This window comes from Rhinatrema bivittatum, chromosome 4 (assembly GCF_901001135.1).
Source record: "Rhinatrema bivittatum chromosome 4, aRhiBiv1.1, whole genome shotgun sequence".
Taxonomy (NCBI): domain Eukaryota; kingdom Metazoa; phylum Chordata; class Amphibia; order Gymnophiona; family Rhinatrematidae; genus Rhinatrema; species Rhinatrema bivittatum.
The window spans coordinates 105,750,706-105,778,262 of NC_042618.1; the positions used below are offsets into that span (position 1 = coordinate 105,750,706).

Consider the following 27,557-nt stretch of genomic DNA (forward strand, 5'->3'; position numbering starts at 1 on the left):
GCGAGTGAAGCATTTTCACAATGATTTACTGCCCTCGATGTTAATAGCCGTGCAGTCGGGGGAATTTCTTCCTTTTCTGGATCTATCCGAAGCGTATCTCTGCATTCTCATCCGATCAGAACATTAACGCTTCCTGTGGTTCGCAGTTCTGTGACTCCACTTTCAGTTTTGTGCGCTGCCCTTTGGATTGGCCACCACTAATGGGACCTTCTCCAAGGTATTGGTGGTAGTTGCAACGGAGTTGAGGAAGGATGGACTCCTAGTACTACCGTATTTGGACGACTAGTTGATTAATGCCAAGTCGTTGGAAGAGAGCTCGGCCGGGTGGTAAACTTAGCCAAGGGTAGTCTTCAGCCTACTCAGTTACTGGAATATCTAGGGTTTCAGTTCGACATGAAGCAGGGTAAGGTGTTCCTGCCGGAAGCTTGAATTCAAAAGTTGCTGCCTCAACTCTGTCGTTGACCACTCTGTGCCTGACCGTATGTTCTTACCTGTAGGTCCTTGGTTTAATGTTGGTGACCCTGGAAATGGTACCATGGGCAGGGGCGTATATGTATCCTCTTCAGTGCTCCCTGCTGTCTCGGTGGACTCTGCAGTCTCAGGACTACTTGATTCGGCTCCAACTGCCGATGGAGGTGTCCTCCCAAATGCAGTAGTGGCTGCAGCTGGATCATCTATGGAAGGGAGTTTCACAATCCCCATCGGACTGGCTAGTATTGATCATGGATGCAAGTCTCCTTGGTTGGAGAGCTCACTGTCAGGAGCTGATGGCGCAAGGGCACTGGAATGCAGAGAGTCTCTCTGGAACATCAGTCACCTGGAGGGCAGGGTGATCCAGTTGGCATACTTACAGTTCGACAGACTGCAGGGTTGCTCCATCCGCATAATGTCTGAAAATACAACAATGGTGGCTTATATCAATTGGCAGGGAAGTACCAAGAAGCTAGCAAGTGTTGCAGGAAATGCATCAACTTATGGAATGGGCAGAGGTGCATCTCCAGATGATCTCAGTCTCACATATCATACATAAAACCCTCCACAACCAGAACATGCACTGGTTGAAAGACTCGATCCACTTCCACATATCCAATAAACCTACCAGATCTTCATATAAAGGTACCCTCCACACTCCCTCTCCAAAACATTTACACCTCAACCCCACAAAAGAGCGTGCCATATCCATTGCTGGCCCTTATGCCTGGAACTTCTTGCCACCTGAACTCAAACAGGAGCAGTGCGCACAGAAATTTAAAAAAATAAAAAACTATCTCAAAACATGGCTATTTAAGCAAGCCTACCCTTAACCCCTGCGTATCTTAATCTTCCCATCAATCACCAACTAATATAACTTGCCTCCCCTCTTTACTTCCCACCAATTTTAGATCCTTTTCACAAAATCCTTGAATATCCTCCCTTTTCTAGCATGTAGCAGATGGACTCAGGACCAATGGGTATAGTGTACTTCTGATAGCAGTTGGAGACAGATCAGATTTCAATTTGACGTCAGCCCTAGTACATATACCCCTGCAGGAAGTGCAGCTCTTCAGTATTTTCCGTCTCCATAGCAGTTCGGGACTCTATGCACGCTAGCACAGTGTTAGAGTAATTTAGCAAAGAAAACCAAAACAAGAAAAAATTTTACCTCTACAGACAAGCCCCGCTCTCCTGCGGTGACACCCATTGGGTCCCTCCCCCAGTTGAGAATTCCCGAGGTGATTTATGCGATCCCTCAGAGGTAAGCCTCGGCCCAGCGGCCGACCCTTGGTGGGGACCTAGCCCCCGACATCGGGTGAGGCTGAGAGGCAGCGGGTGCAACTTCGAGCTCGGCGGTTAAGGTATTTTCCCTCTCCCCCCGCAGCTGGAGACCGCCGGAACAAGACCGGGAAGCACCGAGACAAGGTAAGCTATAAATCTATTTAAAAGTCTCGGGTCTCCAAAACTCGAGGAGTCACACAGGTCACCAGCCGGGACCAGTGGCACCGGGTTGATCTGCCTAGCAGGGCTAGACCCCAGTCAGATCAGAGTGTCCTCCCACGTGGAGACCCTCCGAGGTGGTCGCCATATTGTCCGCATGGTCGCCGTCACCATTTTGCTCTGTTCATCGCCCTGTCCACCACCCCGATCCGTGCGCACAGAGGCGAGCCGTGCACACAAATATCTTGTGCGCACAATGTCGCGCGCCCAAGTACAGTGCGCACAAGCAACGTGCATAGCCATGCGCGTACTGTGCTGGGCGCATAACATCGATCTGTGCGCACAACAGTGCGCACATCTCCCTGAGCGCATACCAATCCTACGCGCACAACTTCCACGCACCGGAGCACATAACTAAACCACCCGGGCCCTGTATTTTACGCGCACAAGCCATGGCGCCACCGGAAAAGAAGCTCAAGGCTCAGGGCCTTTGCCCAGCATGCCACATTAGAGCTGCACAGCATGAGGAGGCCACGGCCCTGTGTATACAGTGCGAGGAGCCCCAGAGGGATCCAGCCCATGGCCCTCCCCAGCCGGTACCATGTTCCAGCTTCTCGAAGAGTACGCCGGACTTAGCGTCCCCCAGCGGAACCCTCACTCAAACGGGGCTCCCCAGGGACACAGCACCTCTTAATTTAGACCCAGCATCTATCTCCAGGGTGGAATTCTTCAAAGGCCTGCATACCTTCGTCCACACGCAACTGGGGCCTCTGATAATACGGCCACAACCTCCGCCAGAGGACCTCAACATCCCAGGACCTTCTATGCCCAGGGAAGTGATTCCACTGCCCAGAAGCCACACCTTCGGGGACACGGACAACTCAGCTGAGGAATCAGAACCTCTGGAGGAAGGGGAGCCCCACCAAACCATGAGGCGCTTCTTCACCAAGGATGAGCTTCCAGACCTGGTCACACACAGCTTAAAAGAGCTCGCTATCCCGGGCACAAATGCCTCTGGGGACCTAAGACGAATCCCCTCCTAGAGGGACTCCATCAGATCTCCCATCATTTCCCACTATTGCAAGCTGTCTAGCAGCTAATTGACCTGGAATGGGATACCCCGGAGACTACGTTCAAAGGGGGGCGTGCCCTGGCAGCCATGTACCCTCTGGTCCCAGCTGCCAAATATCTCCTGGCATGTCCGAAAGTGGATGCCATGGTCTGTGCGATCTTGTAGTACACTACTATCCCAGTTGAAGGAGGAGCAGCACTCAAGGATGATCAAGACAGACGTCTGGAATCCATCCTCAAACAGTCTTTTGACATCTCTGCTATGTCTCTACAGATCGCGGCCTGTTGTGCCGTAGTGACACGCGCCAGCTTATCACAGACAAGGAACAACACTTCTGGGGAAGCCCTGGAACCAGCAGTATCGTTCCTCACGGATGCCGCTTCTGATCTGGTGCGTACCACAGCTAGAGGAATGTCATCAGCCGTGGCAGCCAGAAGACAACTCTGGCTCCGAAGCTGGTCGGCCCATGCATCTTCCAAAATGAGACTCACAAGGATGCCCTTCAAGGGAACCCTCCTGTTCAGAAGCGAACTAGAGAAGCTAGCCAACAAATTGGGCGAATCCCTACTGCCGCAGCTACTGGAGGACAGGAATAAGAGAAACCAGTGACCCTTCCCCCGAACTTCCAAGGGCAGAGGGATCACAGCACTTCAACCCATACAGAAGCATATATCAAGCAGCTCGCCCCGCAGGCAGGAGCCAGTCCTTTCGGAACAAGCACTACAAAAGGGGAGCTGGCTCAGGCCCAAGCCCCAGCCGCACCCCACAATGAAAATCAGCCGACCCGTCCAAAGAAGGAAGCCATAGGGGGCAGACTTGCCCTATTCTACCAAAGATGGGTCGAGATAACTTCGGACAAGTGGGTCCTAGCCATCATTCGAGAGGGATATTACCTGGATTTTCACCACCTCCCTCCGGACAAGTTTGTGGAATCCCCCTGCCATGACCCTTCCAAGAGGATGGCAGTGGAAGCTACACTGACCAGAATGCTAGCCTTAGAGGCTATAACACCGGTGCCCACACAATAAATAAATACTAGACATTATTCCATCTACTTTATCATTCCCAAGAAAGAAGGGATGTTCAGGCCCATCCTAGACCTCAAGTTGGTCAACCTGAAGATTCCTCGCTTCCGCATGGAAACCCTATGCTCTGTAATAAGAGCGATACAACCGGGAGAGTTCCTTACATCCCTGGATCTGTCGAAAGCCTACCTACACATTCCGATCCATCAAGAGCATCAGCGTTTTCTACGCTTCTCGATCCTGGACCGTCACTACCAGTTCTGGGCACTACCATTCGGGTTAGCCACTGCACCCCGGACGTTCACCAAGATCATAGTGGTAGTGGCAGCAATACTGAGGAAGGAAGGAATACTTGTACACCCTTATCTAGACATTTGGCTGATCAGGGCGAAATCCCCAGAGGAACGTGACCAGGTGACAAACAGAGTCAAAACTCTACTGGAGAGCCTCGGGTGGGTGGTCAACACAAACAAGAGCTGTCTGCATCCCTCCCAATCTCTAGAATACTTGGGAGTCCGGTTCGACACCAAACAAGACAAGGTCATCTTGACACTGACAAGGAGATCAAAACTGCAACATCATTCCATGCTCAGTCAAAATTCCTGCGATTTTGGAATTACTGCAGAACGGACTACAGAAGAGATGGTCTCTCAACTCCATCAAGCTCAGGTGGCCGCATTATCAAGCTACGGAACCAAGAGTGAGAGAAGCAGCCTAGCCTCTCACCCGGGTGTCTCCCGCTTTCTGAAAGGAGTCAAGCAGATCCGACCACCCCTAAAGTGGCCGATGCCTCTTTGGAATCTCAACCTGGTCCTAGATTTCTTAGCAGGAGCCTCTTTCAGACCTCTTCGAGGCCTGTCTCTCCATCTATTAACATTGATGACAGCCTTCCTGGTGGCAGTCTGTTCGGTTCGTCGTATCTCCGAGCTACAAGCACTGTCCTGCCGGGAGCTGTTCCTCAGACTCACCCCGGGAACCATCCAGTTACGCACAGTCCCGTCCTTCCTCCCCAAAGTGGTTTCTCACTTCCATCTCAACCAAACCATCTCGCTACCATCGCCAGATGAGCATAAGAATTCGGAAGAGTCTTGCAGTCTATGCCACCTCAACGTCGGCAGACTCCTAGTCCGATACCTGGAAAGGTCGGAATCCGTACGAAAGACGGACCATCTATTCGTCCTTCACAGCAGGAAGAAGCAAGGGGAAGCGGCCTTGCGAGCAACCATAACCCGCTGGATCAAAGAAGTCATCAAGGCGGCCTCTGTAGAAGCAGGCAAGCCACCACCTTTACAAGTCAAGGCCCATTCCACTAGAGCCCAAGCCGTGTCCTGGGCGGAAACCAAGATGCTATCACCCGCTGAGATCTGTCCGGCGGCAACATGGTCCTCCATCCACACCTTCTCCAGGTTTTACCACCTGGATGGTTCAGGCTCGGGAGGACACAGCATTTGCAAGGGCAGTACTAAGTGGGCCACAGGCAGCCTCCCACCTGGTTCGGGAGTAGCTTTTATACATCCCATTGGTCCTGAGTCCATCTGCTACATGCTAGGAAATGGAGAAATTATTTACCTGATAATTTCGTTTTTCTTAGTGTACACAGATGGACTCGGCATCCCACCCACTGCTGCCATCATTCATGGAATCCTCGGGCAACATTCTCGAGAGCAAGTTATTCATGGGTAAGCCAAGCTTTTCCCCCAGTTAGGACACCCATCCTACCGGTGCGACGTTTCCTGGTTGAGGGCAATGGTGGTCTCCAGCTATAGCCAATTTAACCAGTTCAAGTTAATAAAGTTATAAAGTTAATCAAGTTATACAAGTTATTCAGCCACACATATATCCACAATTGCTTTTCAAGGAGAATACTGAAGAGCTGTACTTCCTGCAGGGGTATATGTATTAGGGCTGATGTCAGATTGAAATCTGATCCGTCTCCAACTGCTATCAGGAATACATTATACCTATTGGTCCTGAGTCCATCTGTCTACACTAAGGAAAACGAATTTATCAGGTAAGTAATTTCTCCATTACTTCATCAATCCTCCCTAAGACCTTGAAACATGACTTGTGTATAATTTTCTACTGTTATATGCTTCTGGTATATGCCACTGTATTAGTTTTATAATATCTTACTTATGCCTTTCCTACATACTTTTATGAATATTACATTCGTATTTCCCAGTTTCCTCCGCCCCTGTTTTTTGTAACTGATTTTTCTACGTTGTTACCCTTGTTTCGATGTAAACCGGCATGATGTCCCTGATGAATATCGGTAAAGAAATATTATAGGCAAAGACAACATACGAGCAGACTTTCTCAGCAGGGAGAGTCTGGACCCAGGAGAGTGGGTGTCAGACCAGGCTTTTCAGCTGATTTGGGATCGCTGGAGTCTCCCATTCCTGCACCTGTTGGCAACTTTGCACACTGCGAAAGTTTCATGATTCCTCAGCTGCAGAAGAGATCCAAAGTCGTTGGAATCGATGTCCTAGTGCAGGAGTGGCTGGAAGACTGTTATGTTTTGTAGAGTTTAGGTGGACCCTTGGACACTGTGGACCCTCACGGTGGACCCTTGGACCCTGTGGACCCTTGGACACTGTGGCCCCTCACGGGACTTCCCCCTTACGGGGGAAGTCCCGTGAGGGGCCACAGGTCAGGCTCAGCTCCGGACACACAAACACAGATTATATCTTTTATTAGACAGTTTATGAAGCCTCCAGAGGTGGCGGTAGTGAGTAGAAGATGGAGCCTGGCTGGGCTAGTATTCCTCTGGGCGCTGGAACAGCGGCTTCTCCAATAACAGTGCTGTAGGAAGAAGAACTGCGAAAATGAGTACACTGAGATATTCATAGAGTCCCCAGTACAGAGTAGCCCCGAGATATGGAGCTACTCTATATTGGGACTCGAGGAGCGAGTACCAGATCCCTGGGCACAGAGACTCGTTGGCAAGTACTCACGCAGCAGTTCTCCATGGAAGGTAGAACTGGTGCTGGAATGGAGGCATGCCCTCGATTAGCGAGTACCTGGTTCCAGGGAATCAGCTCTGAGGACTAGATGGTAGTTGTACTCACAGATGGTGTCTGTAGCGAATTCTTCCAAGTAGAAGAGGAGATGGAAACAGGCAGCGAGTCAGGGAACATGGGCCCTCGAGGAGCGAGTACCGGTTCCTGGTAGCGACTTGAAAGAAGCAGAGAGGCCCCCGAGGAGCGGGTACCTCGTTAACAGCAAAGAGTCCAATTAGAAGTTGGAGGCAGAGAGCGAATACCATCCGTAGGAATTACCCTTGCTAACTCAAAGGCTAGCAAACAAACGTAGGCTTAAATATCCGGGCAGCGTGACATCATCACAGGGGGATGCCCCTGAGGTTCGCGCCATAGAGGAAATAAGAATGAGGGTCGTGCGGCGCGTGTGCCCTAAGGTACCTGAGGAGCATGGCGAGAGGCAGCGCCCAAGCCGGTCCAGGGATGCCGGAGAGGATGGCGGGCAGACGCTGCGGCAGCCAGACGTGCACAGGTAGCAGGAGTCGCCGCAGAAAAAGGTAGGCGGAGTGAAGCCGTTGGGCCGCAACGGTTGCAACAAAGACAGTTGCTGTATGGCTTTCCTCCATGGCCCATGTTCGGCAGTTTGATTTAAAGAATTGAATGTCACAGAGGGAAGGTACTCTCTGTTGCTCCAGTGATATGCGAATCTGCAACTGCTCTTAACATAACCACCCCTTCGGCTTCTGGCGCACAGGGGTCTGTTGTGGCAGAGTCCTGTCCTTCATGAAGATCTGATTCAGTTTTGTTTTACGGTATGGCCCTTGAAAGAGCTTGCTTGCTGAAACGTGGATACTCTGAAGAGGTGATCTCCACCTTGGAAGAGCTAGAAAGTTCTCTACTTCCTTGGCCTGTGTGCGGATTTGGAGAATGTTTGAGGCCTGATATGAGGATCGAAGTACTCTTCTTTGTTTAGTCAAAATACCACTCATTTTGGACTTTTGCAGGATGGTTTGAATAAAGACTTAGCCCTTCATTCCTTAAAGGTACAAGTAGCTGCTCTTGCTTGTTTCAGGGGTCCGGTCAATGGTGGATCCTTGTCGGCTCATTCTGAAAGGAGTGGAACATCTTTGTCTTCCTTTGCATTTCTTGTGCCCCTATGGAGTCTTGTTTTGGATTTTTTGGTAGGCCCTATGTTTCTACTGCTATGTAGTCTATCCTTGCAGTTGCTGACCTTGGAAACAGTGTTCCTTGTGGCAAATTATTCTGCGCATAGGGTTTCCAAGCTGCAGGTCTTGTCTTGCCAGGAGCCGTTTGTCCAGGGGACTCCAGGGGCAGTACAGCTGAGTACTGTTCCCTCTCCTTTTACTGAAAGTGGTCTCTGAGTTTTACTTGATCCAGTCCATCTTCCTGCCATTTCTGGCCAGGGAGAGAGATGTAGAAGAGTCTTGTCTGCTGCGGTCCTTGGCATATTGTCAGGTATCTGGAGGTCTCTGGTACCTTTGTCTAGATCCTTTGTTACGGTATAGCCCTTGAGAGGGCTCGGTTGCTGAAGCGTGGATACACTGTTGCAGTGATTTCCACCTTGCTTCGAGTGAAAAAGTTCTCCACTTCCTTAGCCTATGTTTGGGTTTGGTGAGTGTGTGAAGCTTGGTGTGAGGAACGAGGGGTTCATCCTCGTTCGGTTAAGATCCTGCTCATCTTGGATTTTTTTTGCAAGATGGGTTGATTTAAGGTTTGGCCCTTAATTCTTTGCTGGTACATATGATGGCTCTTGCCTGTTTCTGAAGTCAGGTGAATGGTGAATCTTTCTTGTCCCAACCAGTTGGGGCCTGGTTCTTAAAAGGGGTGAAGCATCTTCATCCTCAATTGGTGTTGCTGGTGCCCTTGTGGAATTTTAAATCTGGTTTTGGATTTTCTGGCAGGTCACACCTTTTGACCACTGCATTGCCTCTCCTTGAGGTTACTTGCCTTGAAGACAGTGTTTCTAGTGGCAATTTGTTCTGCAAATAGAATTTCCAAACTGTAGGCCTAGTCTTGTTGGGAACAGTTTCTGAAAGTGACTCCAGGGGCGGTACAAATGTGAACTGTTCCGTCTTTTTTTGCTGAAGATGGTTTCGGATTTTTACTTGAATCAATCAATTTCCTTGCTGACACTGGACAGGGAGTGACAGATGGATGAGTATCACCTGTTATGGACCTTGGATGTCAAGCAGCTTTATATGTTCCCTCCTTGGCCATTGGTGGGCAAGGAGTTACGTCGCATAGATAAATATCACGGGGAAGTGATTTTGTCACTCCGGAGTGGCCACGGCATCCTTGGTTCATGGATCTCATCAAGCTGGCATTGAATGGCTCAATTCGTTTCGGTCATCCGAAAGGCCTTCTTCGTCAGGGTCCCATATTTTCAGACCCGGCCGATCACTTTCGTCTAGCGGCTTGGCTTTTGAGAGGCAGAGGTTAAGGCGTAAAGGTTATCCAGAATCTGTTGTCACTACCTTATTGCAAGCCAGGAGAAAGTCCACTAATCTAGCTTACGTTGGATTATGGAAAGTGTTCGAGTCCTGGAGTGCTACTCATGGAATTCGTTTCCTCCATTCCTGATATTTTGTTCTTTCTGCAAGACAGGTTTTCTAAAGGCTTATCTCCTAGCTCCCTTAGAGTTCAAGTGGTGGCCTTGGGCTGCCTTCAGGGCAAGATCGGGGATTCTGTTATTTCAGCTCATCCGGATGTTATCAGGTTCCTCAGAGGAACAAGGAATTTGCGGTCTCCAGTTAGGAAAGTATGTCCATCCTATAACCTTAATCTAGTCCTCCCGTGGTTTGTGTGTGGCACCTTTTGAGCCTCTCCAGAGTGTGACGCTGAAAGACTTGACTCTCAAGGTAGTTTTTCTAGTAGCAATATGCTCTACTAGGCGTATTTAGGAGTTGCAAGCTTTGTCCTGTCTGGATCCCTTCCTCCAAATTTTGGATTTGGGGATTTCGTTGAAGATGGTGCCTTCCTTTTTACCAAAAGTGGTTTCCACTTTTCATGTCAACCAGACAGTGGAGCTTCCAGTCTTCCCAATGGTGGAAGCATCCATTCCACATGCAAAAGAGCTCAAGAGGTTAGATGTTCGTCAGGCTCTATTGCGCTATCTCGAGGTGATGAATGATTTCAGAAGGTCCAATCACCTTTTTGTTTTGTGGAGCGGTGCGAAACAAGGTTTCAAAGCTTCTAAGGCTACTATTGCGTGTTGGTTGAAAGAGGCCATTGGTTCCAACTACGTTACTGCCGGTCGGGAGATTCCAAAGGGCTTGTATGCTCATTCTACATGGTCACAGGCAACCTCCTGGGTGGAGGCGCAGCTGGTGTCTCCTCAAGAGATTTGCAGGCCAGCGACTTGGAAGTCGCTGTATACTTTTGCGCGACACTATCATTTGGATGTGGGAGCTTCAGGTTCTACTTCCTTTGGCGAGTGTGTTCTGCGAGCGGGACTCTCCAGGTCCCACTCTAAATAGGGGGCTTTGGTACATCCCAGAAGTCTTGACTGATCCGAGTACGTACAGGGAAAAGAAAATTGGTTCTTACCTGTTAATTTTCATTCCTGTAGTACCGTGGATCAGTCCAGAACCCGCCCGTTTTTAACAAGAGGTCGAGAGTCGCCTGCTCAGCTCTAATGTTGTCTTATGAATACAGATTTGTTTGAAGTAGTTTTCAAAAATTTTCTTAGTTTTTCAATTTTTGCTTTGTTTGGGGCATTGGATTTTCTGCTTTATGCTTGGGTACAGATCTATACTGGGGAACTGCAGGTGGCACTGGGGTTTGAGGTAGTGTTAGTAAAACTTTATCTCTCCATCTGCTGGCAGGGATGCATAAACCCAGGAGTCTGGACTGATCCGTGGTACTAGAGGAACGAAAATTAGCTGGTGAGAACCAATTTTCTTTTTGTCATCTTCAGTGTGCTGACCAAAGCCCACTGGTGCTCACTGGCATGCCTCTAGTGGCAACCAGTGATAGTATGAAATTTAGTCCCTGAAGTCACTATGATTAAATGTTGTATCTAATAACCTCTAATCCATTGTGAATGTAAGTACATGCGGGTGAAAGTTTAATTCTAAGCAATATTTTTCTATGCTCTTGGCAGATATTAGTTGAAAAGTCTAGCCTTCTAAAGCCTCCAGAGGAAAAAACACCTGGTTGCAAACCTAAGGTGAGATTTCTTTATATAATTAGTATTTAAGTTCATTATTAAAATTTAATTTGTCTCTTCTTTTAAAATGGTCTCCTTATATTATGTGAATTGGGACTATGGATTTAATCATTCAAAGTCACTATGGAATTTTTATCTTTACTGATAATCTAGATCTCTTTGCGTCGCGCACCGAAGGAGCGCGACAAAGGGGCTTGCCCCTTTGTGCGCCCCTTCGTGCAGCCCCCAGAGCAGCCCATCACCCCGCCACACATGCCTGCAGTCTCAACAGCTTAACCCAGCGAACACCAACTAATACTATAGCAGTCTCAACAGCTTAATCTAATACACCTAATACACCTTCAGTCCAAACATTCCTCGTTCACCCATCCCTCATCAGAATCCCACCAAAGCGTCTTCTCCATATAGATTGCCTTCAGGACCCTCCACCTTCATAAGACTATTTCTTCAACTACAACACTACCAGCCTTATCCCTGAAGAAATGATAACACAACACATCCCTATCAGATACCACCGCCAACTCCGCAGCATGCCTCATGTGCAAGAATCTCCGGCAAGAACTCCCAGGTCTCTCATCCCAATCATGATCACGCCACTGACACAGTTCCTAGGGCTAACCTTGCTCTCTGTAACCTTATTCAACGCCCAATCTCTGACAAAAAAGACTCATATCCTCAACGACTATCTCTTGGACAGTAACCCTGACTTCTGTGCCATCACAGAAACATGGCTAAAAAACTCTGACATAGCATTAATCAACCAATTACCCACGCACAAATACGACTTCTTCTCAATTCACAGACACAAAAAACGAGGCGGCGGCTTGCTACTAGCTTCCAAGAAAGAATTCAGATTAACATCGCACACAATCAAGTCAGAATCCAAAATAGAATTGGGATTATTCAAATCAAACCAACTGCAGATACTCTTAGTATATGCACCTCCAGGAGTACTAGAAGCAGACGCCTCCCCCCTTATCGAAGCCATAATGAAGCACATCAACTCAGACTTTCCTACCATAATCATGGGAGATTTTAACCTCCACATCGATGCCGCCCACTACTCAGCCAATTGTGAAACACTCCTCACCGCCATCAGTGCATTGGGATTCACCCAAATTATCAACAAGCCAACACACAAGGCAGGACATACGCTGGATCTTATTTTCATCAACTCCAATTTCTCCAGCACCAGGGAACCCACATGTTCCCCTATCCCCTGGTCAGATCACTTCCTGATAACAACCACCCTCTCCATAAAAAAACAATCACACGCTCCTCAGCACCTCTCCACTATCCACTTCAGGAAACCGTGTGCCTCAAACTTACTCAGCGAACAGCTCACCAAGGAACTTACACACCTGGATTTATCTAACCCCAACTCAGCTGTGCTCTCCTGGCACAAGATCACGGAAGCAGTAGCAAACAAACTATGCCCAGCAGTCTCCAAAGTAATTAATCCAACAAAAAAAGGAAAGCAACCTTGGTTCTCCAGCGATCTCAAACAGAAAAAACAAGAACTACGACACAAAGAAAACAGTTGGCGCAAAGCCCCCAACACATCTACCCTATCATCTTACAAAGGAACTCTACATCTATACAGGACATTAATTCTAAAAGCAAAAAAAGAATACTACGCTAATAAAATCCACGATCTCCAATATGACGCAAAGGCTCTCTTTTCATATGTTGCACAAATCACAAAGCCACCACCACCAACGATACCTGACGAACAGGCTCAATCTAAAGCAAATGAACTAGCCATATTCTTTCAGCAGAAGATTGCAAATACTCTAGCACTCCTTCCAACCAAGACCATACCGCCCGCTCCGGTCAGCAACACACACACCCTTAAGGGAGTCAAGTTGGACAACTTCGAATTAACCTCCACCAAAGAGATCGAATCCATCCTTAAAAAGCAGAAACCATCCAGCCACCCCGCAGACAGCATTCCTTCCAAACTACTGCTACTTATCCCAAACACAATCTCTGGAGCGCTGACCAACATCATTAACTGCTGCTTAAGTCAAGGAATGTACCCAGATAGTCTAAAAAACGCAGCCCTGAAACACAACCTGGACCCTAGCGAATTATCTAATTTCCGCCCCATCTCCAATCTTCCTTTCTTAGCCAAACTTACAGAGAAACTGGTAAACACCCAGCTCTCAGATTACCTAGAGGATCACAACTTTCTGTACCCTTCCCAATATGGTTTCCGCAAATCACGCAACACGGAAACCCTTCTCATTTCTCTAACAGACCATATTATTATGGGGCTGGACAAAGGCCACTCATTTCTTCTAATTCTCCTTGACATCTCAGCGGCATTTGACACCGTCAACCACTCCATCCTCCTGAATCACCTGTCAGACATAGGCATTTTTGGAACAGCCCACAGATGGTTCAAGTCTTTCCTTAGTAATAGAAGCTTTAAAGTCAAGATTAATAATAAAGAATCGCCGTCGACAAATTCTTCCCGTGGTGTACCCCAAGGATCATCACTATCTCCCACTCTATTCAACGTCTACCTCCTCCCCCTCTGCCATCTGTTAACTAGTCTCAACTTAATTCACTACATTTACGCCGATGACGTGCAGATTCTGATTCCCATAACAGAATCCATTACCAAATCACTCTCGATCTGGAACAACTGCCTACAATCTATCACCAGTCTCCTCAGCAGTCTTAATTTAGTTCTCAATGCCTCAAAGACTGAACTACTCCTCATTTCCTCCAACCAAGACAACCTCACACCACAACTCCCATCTCACCCATACTCATGTAAGAGATCTCGGGGTCATATTAGACAACCGCCTCAATCTAAAGAAAATGATCAACACCACAACCAAAGACTGCTTCCACAGACTACAGGTACTAAAAAGACTCAAACCTCTCCTATTCTTCCATGATTTCAGGACAGTTCTCCAATCCTTAATATTCGCCAAAATAGACTACTGCAGCGCTCTGCTCACAGGCCTTCCCAGCTCAACCACAAGGCCGCTGCAGATGATACAGAACGCCGCGGCCAGAATTTTTGACCAGCACCAGCCGGAGAGAGCATATTACTCCCATCCTCCGAAACCTACACTGGCTACCAGTCAACTTCAGAGTCCTACACAAATCACTCACTTTAATACATAAATCCATCCATAATCACCTTCACCTTCACCTCGATCTCGAAATCCCTTTCGGACTCCATACCTCCAGCAGACCGATTAGAGAAAACTACAAAGGAGCACTTCAACCCCTCACAACCAAAGCCACGCGCCTCATCTCGACCAAAGACCGAGCTTTCTCTATAGCAGGCCCAGCCATCTGGAACAACCTCCCAGCAGATCTCAGGCTGGAACCCTGCCTAGTAACATTTAAGAAAAAACTCAAGACTTGGTTGTTCCGCCAAGCCTTCCCGGACCCCTCAGACACACATTAGACGACGAACCGGCTCATGAGCAATGGAACCCAGATCCTCTCTAAATTCTACACAAGCATCAGTACTTTCATAATAGCTCAACTAGCACTAGCACGGACTTTTAGGTCTTAGTTTCTTAACTTACTACCCTTTTTAAGCCTTCTTTCCAGCTGTTTTAAGCTTCCAAGTTTTGCAGTCCTTGTTAAATGTAACTTTGTTTCTCCTGATTATAATAAGTTGTTTATGTTTACTGTTTATGTCCCTGTTCGATGTAAACCGACCTGATAAGGTATTTAACTTTGAAGGTCGGTATAGAAAAATGCTAAATAAATAAATAAATAAATAATATACAAATCTTTTCCTCTTTCAGAAACCTAACACCAGGGTGTCTTTATTCAGCCCGCTGCCCCATAAAGGCAGGCACTCTTTTATATGTACTCCTGCAAGTCATCGCCATTCACCGCGTTTTTCCATAAATGTGGCTAATCGCAGCATCTTGACTGACAAGTGTGTTTTAAAAACATCCATCTTTTCATCATCCAAAATGAATGTCCGGTAAATATTTAATCTTCTTCCACTTGAAATTATTTGCTTAATTCTTTCAGTAATAATTGTTTGAATTATTCTTTATTTCCAAAAGTAGGTAGACAAATTATACAATAAAGGACATTCCTGAACATACCCATATCAGTCCAGACAAGCAGATTTTATTCATTCCTACCAGCAGATGGAGGCAGAAGACAAAACCTTGGGAACTGCTACCAATCAGAGAGTGCCACCTGTAGTCCCTCAGTATTTCTCTACCTCCAGCAGATGGTAGACATAGTTACCTGCAGTCTTGACTGTTCTTCGGTTTGAAAGTTGATCTTCTGCTCCCCGAGGTGTCAGGTTCCTATCGAGGGGCATGCCTCTGGTTGAGCCGGGCAAATGGGGAGTTGGAATACCCCTGGCTTGTTATAGCCTACAACCCTGGGACCACTGAAAGCTAGGAGGCTGGTTACCTCACTGGGGCCTGAAGCCTCCCCTCCAATCCTTGGGACTCAGGGAAGTATCCCCCTTTGGGGGCTATTTTACTAGCTCCTTGGGTGTTTGGCTGCTAGGAGCTTCCCCTTTAAAAAAAAAAACCAAAAAAACAAAACAGCAGCAGCGGTGGCTCAGGCAGTGGGGCTGAGCTGCCTAATAGTCAGACTTCTCAGTGGGATTGTCGGGAGTCAGCCCGGGAGGAGCTGGGGGGCTTTGGCTGGGGGGGGAGAGAAGTGGCTCTGCATCGGTGGAAGAGTGCCTCCCCATTGCCCTTTTCAGCGCTGACCGCATGCGCGTTTCCTGCGGCGTCACCACTTTTTTCTTACGCACTGGCGGGAACTTAGGTGGTGCTGTGTTCTCTCCTGCTTCGGTGACTGCATGATGCCCCCCCCCCCCCACCACCATTTCGGTGTGCAGCAATCCGGTTGCAGGCCCGATGACTGAAAGGCCACTGGTGGAAGCCGGTTGGGCCTGTGGCATGGGGTCTGCTTATCTCAGTTCCCTCTCCCTTTGCATAGAGTGTGCAGGGAGGGGGGAGAGGGGGCTTCTGCCAGACCTGCAAAATCACAGAGGTCTTCAAGGTTGGTGATGAAAGGGGGGAGCCTTGGACAGGCGGTCCTTCCTCGGGGGAGGGGGACCAGGGTCAGGGAGTTTGGCTCCGGGGATTTCCTCCCCCCCCCCCCCCCACTGTCCTCCGCAGTGCAGCAGAGTGCGGAGGCACAGACTGATTCGGGCCCAGACAGTCCGGAGGGGCGCTCGGGGGACCCAAGGGGGGTTTCTCCCAAATTTGTCATCCTGCTGCATGAGGCTTTCCTGGCGAGAGAAGCTGGGAAGAGGCGTTCAAGGACAGCCCGGCCGACACCGCCAAGAGGCTGAGGGAGGTCCCCGACGACTTCGTCATTGCGGAACAGCCTCTGGGGACTCGCCCAGTGTGCCTGGCTACAGATGCCAGGGATTTGGATGCCCTTCAAGCTGAGGGTGATTTGTCTCCAGCAGCAGATCTGGATGCGAACCCAGATTGGGGACAACCTCCAGATCTGTATGACCCTAAGGATGATGTTGGGGCCTTTGAGGGGCCCGAAGAGGAGGGCAACGCCCCATGGGTGGTTCGCCTCTTCATGAGGAGGAGTTGCGCCCTCTTATTCCCCAGGTGCTGGAGGAATTAGAGGTTAAGTTGTCCCTGGAGGAGTCAGATAATGAGGGGGTTAATCCAGTATTGGATGGTCTGTGGAGAACTCCTACCACCTTTCCCATTCCAAAGAATATCCAGAAGCTGAGCAGCAGGGAATGGGATTCCCTGGACTCTGAGTTGAAGGTGGGGAGAGTGATGGCGAAGCTGTATCCGCTCCTGCAGGATCATTTGGATACCCTTAAAATCCTGAAGGTGGATGGCTGCCATGTCCACGGTCAACAGGAAGACCACCATTCTGGTCGCCAGAGCAGCAGCACTGAAGGATGTTCAGGATCCTATGCTGGAAGTACAGCTTATGCAGGCTTTTGAGGTGTTCGCTGAGCGGAAACTGATTGGCCCAAGGATCTTGTGCAGTCTGTACCTACACGGCTGTCTGCTACAAGTCTAAAGCTGTTGCCGTGCCATCTGAGGAACCCTCCCTGCCGGGGAGGCAGTGAGAGCATGGGCCGGATGACGCATGGCTCGGGAATTGCACTCCACAAAGTAAACAGCAGCCCACATGCAACATGATCGCCCCAGGAGTAAATCTCAAAAGGCACCGAAATAGGTGAGGGAGGAAGAGAAAGAGGGGCCAATCAGACCTGAAACTTCTCACCGCCCCATGCACAATCCCTCGCGCAGGCATGTTGGTGAACAGCTCCTACACCGCTCTCTGCAGTGAGTTCACAAAGACCGGCTACTTCGCAAAACTTTTAGTTTCTTCTTTTTTTTTGCTTGAAACTTAAAGAAAGTAGAAAGGAAGAAAAGAGATACTTCCCTGATACTTGGCAGTGGCTACAAACTGAAGGGGAGGGAGCTTGTCCTGTAGCTATCATCCCCGGCACCCAGGAGAGCAACTTTTGGGATTCCCAACCCCTGCTCGCTGTACCCCTACAACCAGGGGTGATAGTCCCACTACAGAACCGCAGGTTTTGCACCACCTCCATCTGCTGGAGACAGAGAAATACTGAAGAGTGGCAGGTGGCACACTGGGTTATAAGGCGGTGCCTGTGAAAATTTCTCTGTCTCCATCTGCTGTAAGGGAGGCAAAACCCAGAAGTCTGGACTGATCTGGATATGTACAGGGAATGTACCTCTTCTCTGGAGGATGTCTGCTATTCCAAGTTTTGGATAAGATGACAGAAACTGTTGCAGTGTCAAGCAGAAAAAGGACTTGAGAATAGATGTTTTTGGGCTGTTTCAGTTCCTTCTACTTCTAGTAGACTCCACAGCTATCCAAGTTTACAAAATTCTTGAGGACCTGTAAATGTGCTAGAGGCTGACATCATGCATTCCAGTGGCCTGGAAACTGGGCCTAAAGAACAGGATCTAGGCCTCCACAGGGTTTGGGGTGGACTAAGTACTGCACTGCTATAAGGTGGCATAGTTCAAATTGAAACATGTTAAGTATATTCATGATCACAACATGCTTCCTAGGAAAGATCCAAAAGCTTGTGGGGGGGGAGGTCTTTTAGGGATTAATGCTGAATGCTTGGACTGCAACTCATAGTCCTCTGGGAATTCACCACTGTGGAGTGCAGAATTTCCCTCCTGCGCAGAATTTGGCACACCTGGGCCTGCTCCTTCGCCATGAGAGGGGTGGCCTCCACTTGTGGTGAAGATGGAACAGGCCCTGGCAATGCCGCAAGCAGAGGCATCCTACTCGTAGCGAAGGAGCAGGTACTAGCATGCCATGAGTGGAGGCAGTCTGCTCACATCAAAGGAGCCAGGCCCTGGTGTGCCACAAGCAGAGGGGGGAGGTGAGCCGGAGAGGGAGCCAGTATGCAGGGGTGTGTGAGTGAGAGACATAGGTAGCCTGTGTGAGGGTATATGTGTCAGAGAAAGGGAGCCTGTGTGGGTGTGTGTGCAAGAGAGAAGGATTCTGTAGGGGGTGTGTGTTTGTGCATATGAGAGAGAGGGAGCCTATATGAGGGGATGTATATGTGCGAAAGAGAGTGAGGGAGCATGTATGAGCAAGTGTGTATGTGCACTAGAGAAGAGGGAGTGTATGTGTGTGTGTGTGTGAGAGAGAGAGAGAGAGGGACAGAGAAAAGAAAATTATTCCTTACCTGCTAATTTTCGTTCCTGTAGTACCAAGGATCAGTCCAGACGGTGGGTTATGTCCCCCGGCCAGCAGAGGGAGTCAGACAAAACTTCGAAGGGTGCTGACTCATAAGCCAATGCACCCTCTACAGGAGCTCAGTATGGAGTATATCAAAGCCAGAATAACAAAACTTGAAAGAGGATGGATCAAGAGTCCCCAGCCATAACCAACCGGAAACTGGTCAACTCATGCCAACTAGCAAGAGTTCAGCTTGTGCCTACTAGTAACTCGCAGAAAGAACTGTGAAAACAGGTTGACAAGTGCGAAAGAGTCTCGAGCAGTAGGAAAAAGGAAAAGAGTGAGCAGGGAAGAACCCATAGCCCCAGTAAATTATGCGGTGGGCGTCTGGACTGATCCTTGGTACTACAGGAACAAAAATTAGCAGGTAAGGAATAATTTTCTTTTCCCTGTATGTACCAGGATCAGTCCAGATGGTGGGATGTACCAAAGCTTCCCTAAACCAGGTGGGCCCTTGAAAGCCCTGCTCGAAGGACCCTGTCCCTAAGGGGACCGGAAATGGACGACGGTAGGTGCAGGCGATAGTGTCTCGAGAAGGTATGTAAGGACTTCCAAGACGAAGACACCGCTGGACAGATTTCCTGAGGGGCGACGGACTGCACCTCTGCCTAAGTAGCCGATGGGGAGCGAAGAGTATGGGCTTTGACGCCCAGAGGAGGAGTTCGACCCGCAGCTATACATGCAGCGGCTATAGCTTCCTGGAGCCATCTCGCAATGGTCGTCTTCAAGGCCGGGGAACCCTTCCTTGGTCCCAACCCCAGAATGAACAGATGATCCGAGACCCGGAAGTCGTTCGTTACCTCCAGGTACTGAAGAAGCGTGCGTTTGATGTCCAGAGCCCGGAGCGTTCTCGGCTCGTCAGTTGGGAAGGACGGAAGCTCTACTGTCTAGTTCTTATGGAAAATTGAAACGACCTTCGGCAAGAAGGAGGGGACTGTCCGGAGAGATACCCCAGAATCCGTGAACCAGAGGCAGAGTTCCCGACCGAAGAGCGCTTGTAGTTCCGAGATGCGACGTGGTGACGAGATAGTCATCGGGAAGATTGTCTTGAGGGTAAGATCCTTGATGGTGGCGGTGCGCTGAGGCTCAAAGGGTGAGCCTGCCAGCGTCCGGAGTACTAAATTGAGGCTCCAGGAAGGGCAAGGATCCCTCACTGGGGGCCGTAAGGGCCTCGCCCCGTTGAGGAAACGTGAAATGTCTGGCTGTCCCAAGAAGGAGGCATGATCTTCGTACTGGAGGAGCCACCCCAGAGCGGCCACCAGGACATGCAAGTGGTTGTAGGAGAGCCCTTTGTCCAATCCGTCTTGAAGGAACGCCAGGAGCTGCGGGACTGAGGCCCTCGTGGGAAAAAGACGCCCCTGGAAGAACACCAAGTCTCAAAGACCTTCCAGACCCTCACGTAGGCGATGGATGTCGAAGGCTTGCGGGCCTTAAGAAGAGTTGAGACTACCACCTCCGGGTGTTCCTTGCACCGGAGACTGCGCCGTTCAAAAGACAGGCCGCAAGACAGAAGCGTTCTGCCTGATCGAAAAATACTGGTCCCTGATGGAGCAGCTGAGGAAGATGTCCCAGGCGAAGCTGACCGTCCACCACCAACTGGAGGAGATCGGTGAACCAGGGTCGACGGATCATTCAGGGGCCACTATGATGACAGGACCCAGATGGTGCTCTATCTTCCGGATGACCTTGCCCACCAGAGTCCATGGGGGGGATACGTAGAGGAGGAGACGGTGAGGCCATGGGAGCACTAGAGCGTCCACTCCTTCCGTCCTCCGCTCCCGACAGCGGCTGAAGGATCTGGCTGCTGTGGCGTTGAGGGACGTCGCCAAACCCAAACGAGGCTGCCCCCAGCGATGAACGATGAGTTGCCGCGCCTCTTCGGGGAGCGTGTGATCAAACTTCAAGGTCTGGTTTGGGCCCTGCTAGCCAAGTCTCCTCCAATAGTTTGGGATTATTTGCAGGTGCTGGGTTCCATGACATCGACTTTGGAATTAGTTCCTTGGTCTTGCAATCCGCGTTACTCTCCCACTGGAACCCAGTTTCAGAACAGTTTCGTCTTCCGTTGCCCCTGACGGGATACACTCGCTCCAGTCTGGCCTGGTGGCTCAACCCGGACAACTTGAGGCGGGGAGTGCCTTTGGTAATTCCGGATTGGACAGTGGTCACTACAGATGCCAGCCTTTATGGCTGGGGAGCGGTTTGACAATGGACGTCCGTGCAGGGCAGGTGGTCCTCACAGGAGGCTCGTTGGTCCATCAATCGCCTAGAGACCAGAGCGGTGAGGTTGGCTCTGCAGGCGTTTCTTCCGATTCTCCGAGGCAAGTTGATATGCATCCTCTCAGACAATGCGACCATGGTGGCTTATATCAACCGTCGGAGGAACAAGGAGTCAACCAGTAGTGTTGGAAGCTCAGTTACTGATCTCTTGGGTGGAACAAAACTTGTTCAGCATAGCGGCCTCCCACATTGCCGGGGTCAACAACGTTCGCGTGGACTTCCTCCATTGACATTACATAGATCCCGGAGAATTGGAACTCGCGGATGAAGCCTTTTATCGCTTTTTGCTTGTTGGGGAAACCCAGTGTGGATCTGATGGCGACGTACAGGAACACCAAGGTGCCACGCTTCTTTGCCCACCACAGGGAACAGTGTGCGGAGGGCGTGGACGCTCTGGTTTTCCCCTGGCCAGTGGATGTCCTACTGTATGTGTTTCCTCCTTGGCCACTCATCAGCCAAATTCTTCGCAGAATAGAAGTGCATCCGTCGGAGGTAATTCTCGTCGCTCCCGAGTGGCCGAGGTGTCCATGGTTCGCGGATCTGATCAATCTGGCCATCGACGGTCCCCTGAGATTTCCAGATCTGCCGGACCTTCTACATCAGGGTCCGGTTTATTTCGATCAGGTCGAATGCTTTTGTCAAGAAGCATGGCTTTTGAGAGGAAACGTCTGAAGTCCCAATGGTATTCGGATGCAGTGGTATCTACAATGTTGCAGTCCCTTAAGGTCTCCACGTCCTTGTCTCATGTCGAGGTCTGGAAGGTTTTTGATGCTTGGTGTCTCACCAGGGGTGTTGGGTCTACCTGGGCGGGAGTCTCGGATGTCTTGAGCTTCCATCAGGATGGTTTATCAATGGGCTTGTCCTGGAGTTTTTTATGAGTGCAGGTGGCCGCGATTAGTTCCTTGCGTGGTAACATACATGGGCTGAGGCTAGCGGCGCATCTGGATGTCTTCCAGCTTTCTCTGATCAAGACCGGTCAGACCCCGGTTTATAAGAAATTGAGGAAGCTGGATGTTCGCCGAGCTTTGCTCCGCTACCTGGAACTTATCAATGAGTTCAGGGTGTCAGATCATCTCTTTTTGCTCTGGAGTGGACCTCGTAGGGGTAATATGGCTTCTAAAACCACGATAGCTCGTTGGTTAAAGGAGGCCACTCTACTCGATCTCAAGCTGCTTCCTGGGCAGAAAGTCATCAGGTGTCACCCGAGGAAATATATAGAGCGGCTATGTGGAAGTCGCTTCACACCTTTGCTAGACATTACCGTTTAGATGTTCAGGCATCAAGGACGGGGACATACAGAGCAGGGGTACTGCGGGCGGGCCTCTCCGGATCCCATCCCAAGTAAATGAAGCTCTGGTACATCCCAGGAGTCTGGACTGATCCAGGTACGTACAGGGAAAGGAAAATTAGTATCCTTACTTGATAATTTTCGTTCCTGTAGTACCACGGATCAGTCCAGAGTCCTGCCCTATTTAGGGTCTTATCAGTTTGAAGAGTCCATGCTATTGTATTCATGTCTAGTTCTTGCTTTTGCAGACCAGTTGCGTTATGCTGCAGCCCTTGGGTGCTGATCCCATTTGGGGGTTACATGAGCCAGTTTTTTTCCAATTGTTAGGTTACTGTATATAGTTAGGGGGGTTTTATAATCCATTCTGCTTTGACATTAAGTAATACTGCCAGACTGTAGGTGGCACCAGCCTAGATAAGGCAGAGTTTGTTGTTAAACTTCTGTCTCCATCTGCTAGAGGGAGTCCAAACCCAGGAGTCTGGACTGATCCGTGGTACTACAAGAATGAAAATTATCAGGTAAGGATACTAATTTTACTTTGTGGTCTTGTCCAGGAAGCAGTTACAAGCTGGGGAAACCATTTCTTCTTTTCATGGGGTGAATTTGAAGACAGAATCCCCTTTCAGAGAGCTAGAAATAAAATTTATGATAATGGGTCTGCTAGGGCTTTCCATACAAACCTGTGAATTGGTGGCATCCCTTTTGGTAGTCCTAGTAGACCATCACTTCAGCATAATTACCAGGCATGGATCTGCATAATTTTGAACCTGTGAGTTTGGGATATTGTCAGGACAGTTCTCTGGAGTTTGACATTCCTCCTTGTTTCCATCAACTTGGGGATCCTGTGGGACCATCTCTAAGAGGATAGCACTATGGGCCGCTCTGGAGAGGATTAGATTCTAGAAGCCAGGATTCCAGCATTGCTTGAGGCTTTACGGTCTAGGTTCTCTATTTTGTGAGTTGAAGGAGTATGGTTCTTTTACCCATTATCAGTTAAAATGGGGATTGACATTTTTGAATCAAGTCTCTTGGATCTTTTTTGAATTTGAGGGAAACCTTTTTTTTTTTTTTTTTGGCCTCAAGCCAAAGATTTTGATATTAGGGTTGGAAGCACACAGCCTACTCTTATATCGATCAGTGCTTGGACAATTTTCTGTAGAGGGTCACATCATTTCAGGATTATCAGTGAGACTCATCCAGAATGGTACAGGACCTGGAAGTCTTGGGCTGAATGGTGAAGTTCGCAGTCCAATGCCCTCCCAATCTCTGGAATTCCTAGGGGCTCTCTTTAGTAGATAGTCTTCTGGACTCCAGAGAATATCAGCAATTTGTTAGATGCGATCCTTTCTCAGAGGACAAGCAGAATGGCAGTCTTCACATATGAGTTTTTCTGTGTCTGGCTCCATCCAATGTCACTATGTCACTTTATAGAAATAACCACCTGGTCATGCAGGCTGCATCTATTTCATATTGCAGAGGTCAGATTCAGTGGCATCTTGCCCAGAGGTGGCCTTTTGTTCTTTGTAGGGTAAAGCATATTTGTTCCTTCTCAGGGCTCTGGTGACCTAATGGGTTCGAAATCTGCTTTTCGTTTGTTGGTCTTCATTCGAACTGCTTAGATAGCACCCCTGAAGTGTCCTTCCTTAGACAATATTTCTAGTGGCCTTATATTTGGCTAGATGTATTTTCTGCAGAGTCTGTCAGTTTTTGTCCAGTGTCGCTATCCTTACATAAGATCATTTTGCCTTTTCTTTTAACTCAGGCATTCTTTTCTAGTATTCCCAAAGAGGGGCATGTCATGGTAAGAATAGGTCTTTCTTCTTCTTACATGTTTGTGGTACCCTCCCTGGGTATTTACAGGTGACTAATCCCTTTTAGATGGTAATAGGCTTTTTGTGGTGTTGGTCATTACAAGGGCGAGAGATCTTTCTAATTTCCTCAGCATAGTAGTTGAAAACCATACAGGTTCTGGAAGAGGCTTATGCTCAGTCAGTCCTCCATGATCATTTTTAAGGTGGCTATTTTGTCTTCCATGCATTTTTCATTAGACACTACAGATTAGGTGTGCAAGACCAAGAAGATTCTGCCTTTGGAGCAGGTGGATTCAGAGCAGTCCTGTTATCTTCCCATCCATGTTTGGGCTTGGCTACTTCCCATGCATCTGGACTGATCTAGCAGGATGATAAGGAAGGAGACATTTAGTCTGTCTTGTTGATTTCTCTTCCTTGATTCCTTCTAGACCAGTCCAGAACTTGTCCAGGAGATCAGTGGCTATATTCTTGCATCATTGGCAGAGTGCTTTTGAGTCTTCAGAAACATTCAGTTCTGCTGTACAGAGAGAACACGAAAATTCTCTATAGATTATTCTTCTGTTTTCCATTTTAAACCTTCCCACCTATTATTTTTTTTTCCCAAGGATGGGTATTCTTAGAGGGTTTTCACTCCATTTCCTTAACATAGAATATTGGCAATTGCCTAATCTGCACCACTTTTATAGGCAATAATGTCACTGAAAAGTTGGTGGTTCTCTGTCTCTATCTGCTGATAGGTTGGTATAAACATACATATTTGGACTAGGATTCAAAGAGAGGAAATTAACAGGTAAAACTAAATATTTCCTTTTGTGCATTAATGATTAACAAATTAAAGCCAAAGGAGGAAGCAAAGTAGAGAGACAGCATAGTAGAAATGAGATCTGAAGAAAAATGTATTTTTGATTCTTGGTTTTAGGATACTGTTATAATTATGTACAGTAAGCTCTGGAATCTTATGTATTGAACCACCTGGTGCCAGACTTGTTTATAGCCATACAAGCCGTTAAGCCCGTTAAAACGGGCTACATTAAATTTTTTTTCAGTCCATTTTCGAACACAGCACCCTTCTACACTTTTTCTTCCTCACTCCCCCTTCCCCTCATTCACTCACCCCCTTCCCTCCACTCAGTCTTACTCACACTCTGTCTCCCACTGCCTCCTTCCCCTCACTCCCACCTCCCTCCCCTTCCCTCAGTCACTCCCACCTCTCTCAATCCCATCCCCTCTCCCTCAGCCCTCCTCCACTCCCTTTTTCTCTGCTCCACAACTTCTTACCCTTCCACTTATTCACATCCCCCTCTCTCACCTCCCCTTCATTCTCTCTCTCCCCTCACTCTTCCCCACCCCCTCCCTCCCTCCCTCCCACACACTCACTCCCTCCCACACACGCACTCCTCCCTCTCCCTCCCTCCCTCTCAGTCCCTCTCACTCCCTCCCTCCTCTTCCTCCCTCAGTCCCTCCCCCCTCAGTCCCTCCCTCTCTCTCACTCCCTCACCCCTCCCTCTCACACCCCCTCCCACTCAGTCCCTCCCTCTCTCTCTCCTCCCTCCCTCCCTCTCACTCGCTCCTCCCTTGCTACTGGCCGTTGCCTCCGCCTCTGCCGCTGCTCCTCCTTGCCGCTGCCGCACCTCGTCGCCGCTGCCGCCATGTTGGTAAATTCAGCTGACGCTCGCTGAGACCGACGTGCTTGCCCGCACATGCGCAGTAGAGCTGCTCTCTACTGCGCATTTGCGGCACGTTGGTCAACCTTTGTTTATTAGGTTGATGTGCCTAATTGTCTTGCTGATGAAAGTTGGCCATTATTTTTCTGGTACACATTGTTTCTCTTTAATCAGATTCTCAGAAGCCACTAAAGATAATGAACATAAACGTTCCCTCACCAAGACCCCAGCTCGGAAATCACCATATAATAATCCCAACACTCCTAGTAGCCAGCAGAAGAGTGGCAAGCCTGTCTCCATCAAAAAGAGTGAGAAAAACCTAACGAATTCTGAAACTACTGTCGAGAAGAGCAAACCTGCAGGTAATTCCCTGAAATATTTTTGCCAGCTTAACAGTTTTGAATACAGATGTTTATTTTGAGCAGTCCAAAAAGAGGTATACAAAAGAATGTCTGTCTATATAGTCATACACAAGTCTGAGAAATACCTTGAAACCACTGTTACAGGATCCTAAGGACCAAGGTTTCACAAAGGAAGATCTTGACAAACTTGAATTTTTAATTAAGGTGACTGGTATATTGTGGGAATACAGTTGATATGGCCTGTCTGGATATCCGTAAGATCTTTGACATGGTCCTATACAGATAAGCAAACTAGCCAGTGTGGGAGTCAGAAGAAAAACTTGTAAACTGGGTAAGAAGTTGGACAAGCAGTAGGACTCAGTCAATGAGGTCCACTCTGGTGAAGGGAAAGTGACCAGTGGGATACCACAAGGATCATTCCTTGGCCAAGTTCTATTCAGTGTCCTTTATAAGTGACTTTGTGGAAGAGTTAAAAGGGAAAGTGAACAAGTTTGCAGATAAGAAATTTTCCTTCTATTCCACTAGTCAAGTCCCATCATCCAGCAGTTGGAGGCAGCATTATGGGTTTTTCTTTTTCTGTGTTTGTATTTTTATGGTATTACCCATATTAAGTTCATGAACGGAACCAGTGTAGCCAGTGTTCTCTGTCTTCAGCTACTAGATGGATGATTGTGGACAAGGCTCTGACTGGTTCCTTTCCTAAACTTGAGAAAAGGTTAATACTTCATGGTATAGCCTCAATAATAATTCTGAAAGGGTTTTTTTTTCCCTATGCCTTTGACCAAGCCCCTGCGAATCACTAATATTTGCAGTGAGGCAAGCCAAAAACGTTTAAAACTCTCTACTTCTCTGTTTTTGAGGAGGTCACGTTGAACACAACTATTTTCTTTGAGCAAGCACTCTTGCTAAGGTAAAAGCAATTTACATATATTTCTGACAAATCTTGCCTCTTTGAAGGGTAAGTCAGAGTTTTAACTCTGGCACGATAGAAGGAAGACCATTGTTTTCTCAGAGAACAAGCAGGGTGGTAGTTCTCACACATGGGTGACATCATCAGATGGAGTCTGATGTGGAAAACTTATGTCAATTTTCTAGAACCTTTGACAAGACACACTGAGCATGCGGATTTCCTCTTCAGTCTATTCTTTTCTGCAGAACTGTGAGCCTTGTGATTGATTGAGCTCTTACAGTTTGGCTTTTGTAGCACCCAGACATGGATTCAGGACCAGTGGGATATTCACCTCTACCAACA

General features: G+C 48.5%; 1 protein-coding gene across 2 annotated transcripts in view; it reads left to right on the top strand.

The window, feature by feature from the left end:
• The window catches only part of NUSAP1 (nucleolar and spindle associated protein 1), a 151,465-nt gene that overhangs the window by 78,264 nt on the left and 45,644 nt on the right, over positions 1-27,557 (top strand). For both annotated transcript variants that reach the window (XM_029598610.1, XM_029598609.1), the window contains 3 exons: positions 11,113-11,178; positions 14,958-15,142; positions 26,118-26,305. In XM_029598610.1, coding sequence (XP_029454470.1) covers positions 11,113-11,178; positions 14,958-15,142; positions 26,118-26,305 — 439 coding nt within the window. The remainder of the gene's footprint in view (positions 1-11,112; positions 11,179-14,957; positions 15,143-26,117; positions 26,306-27,557) is intronic.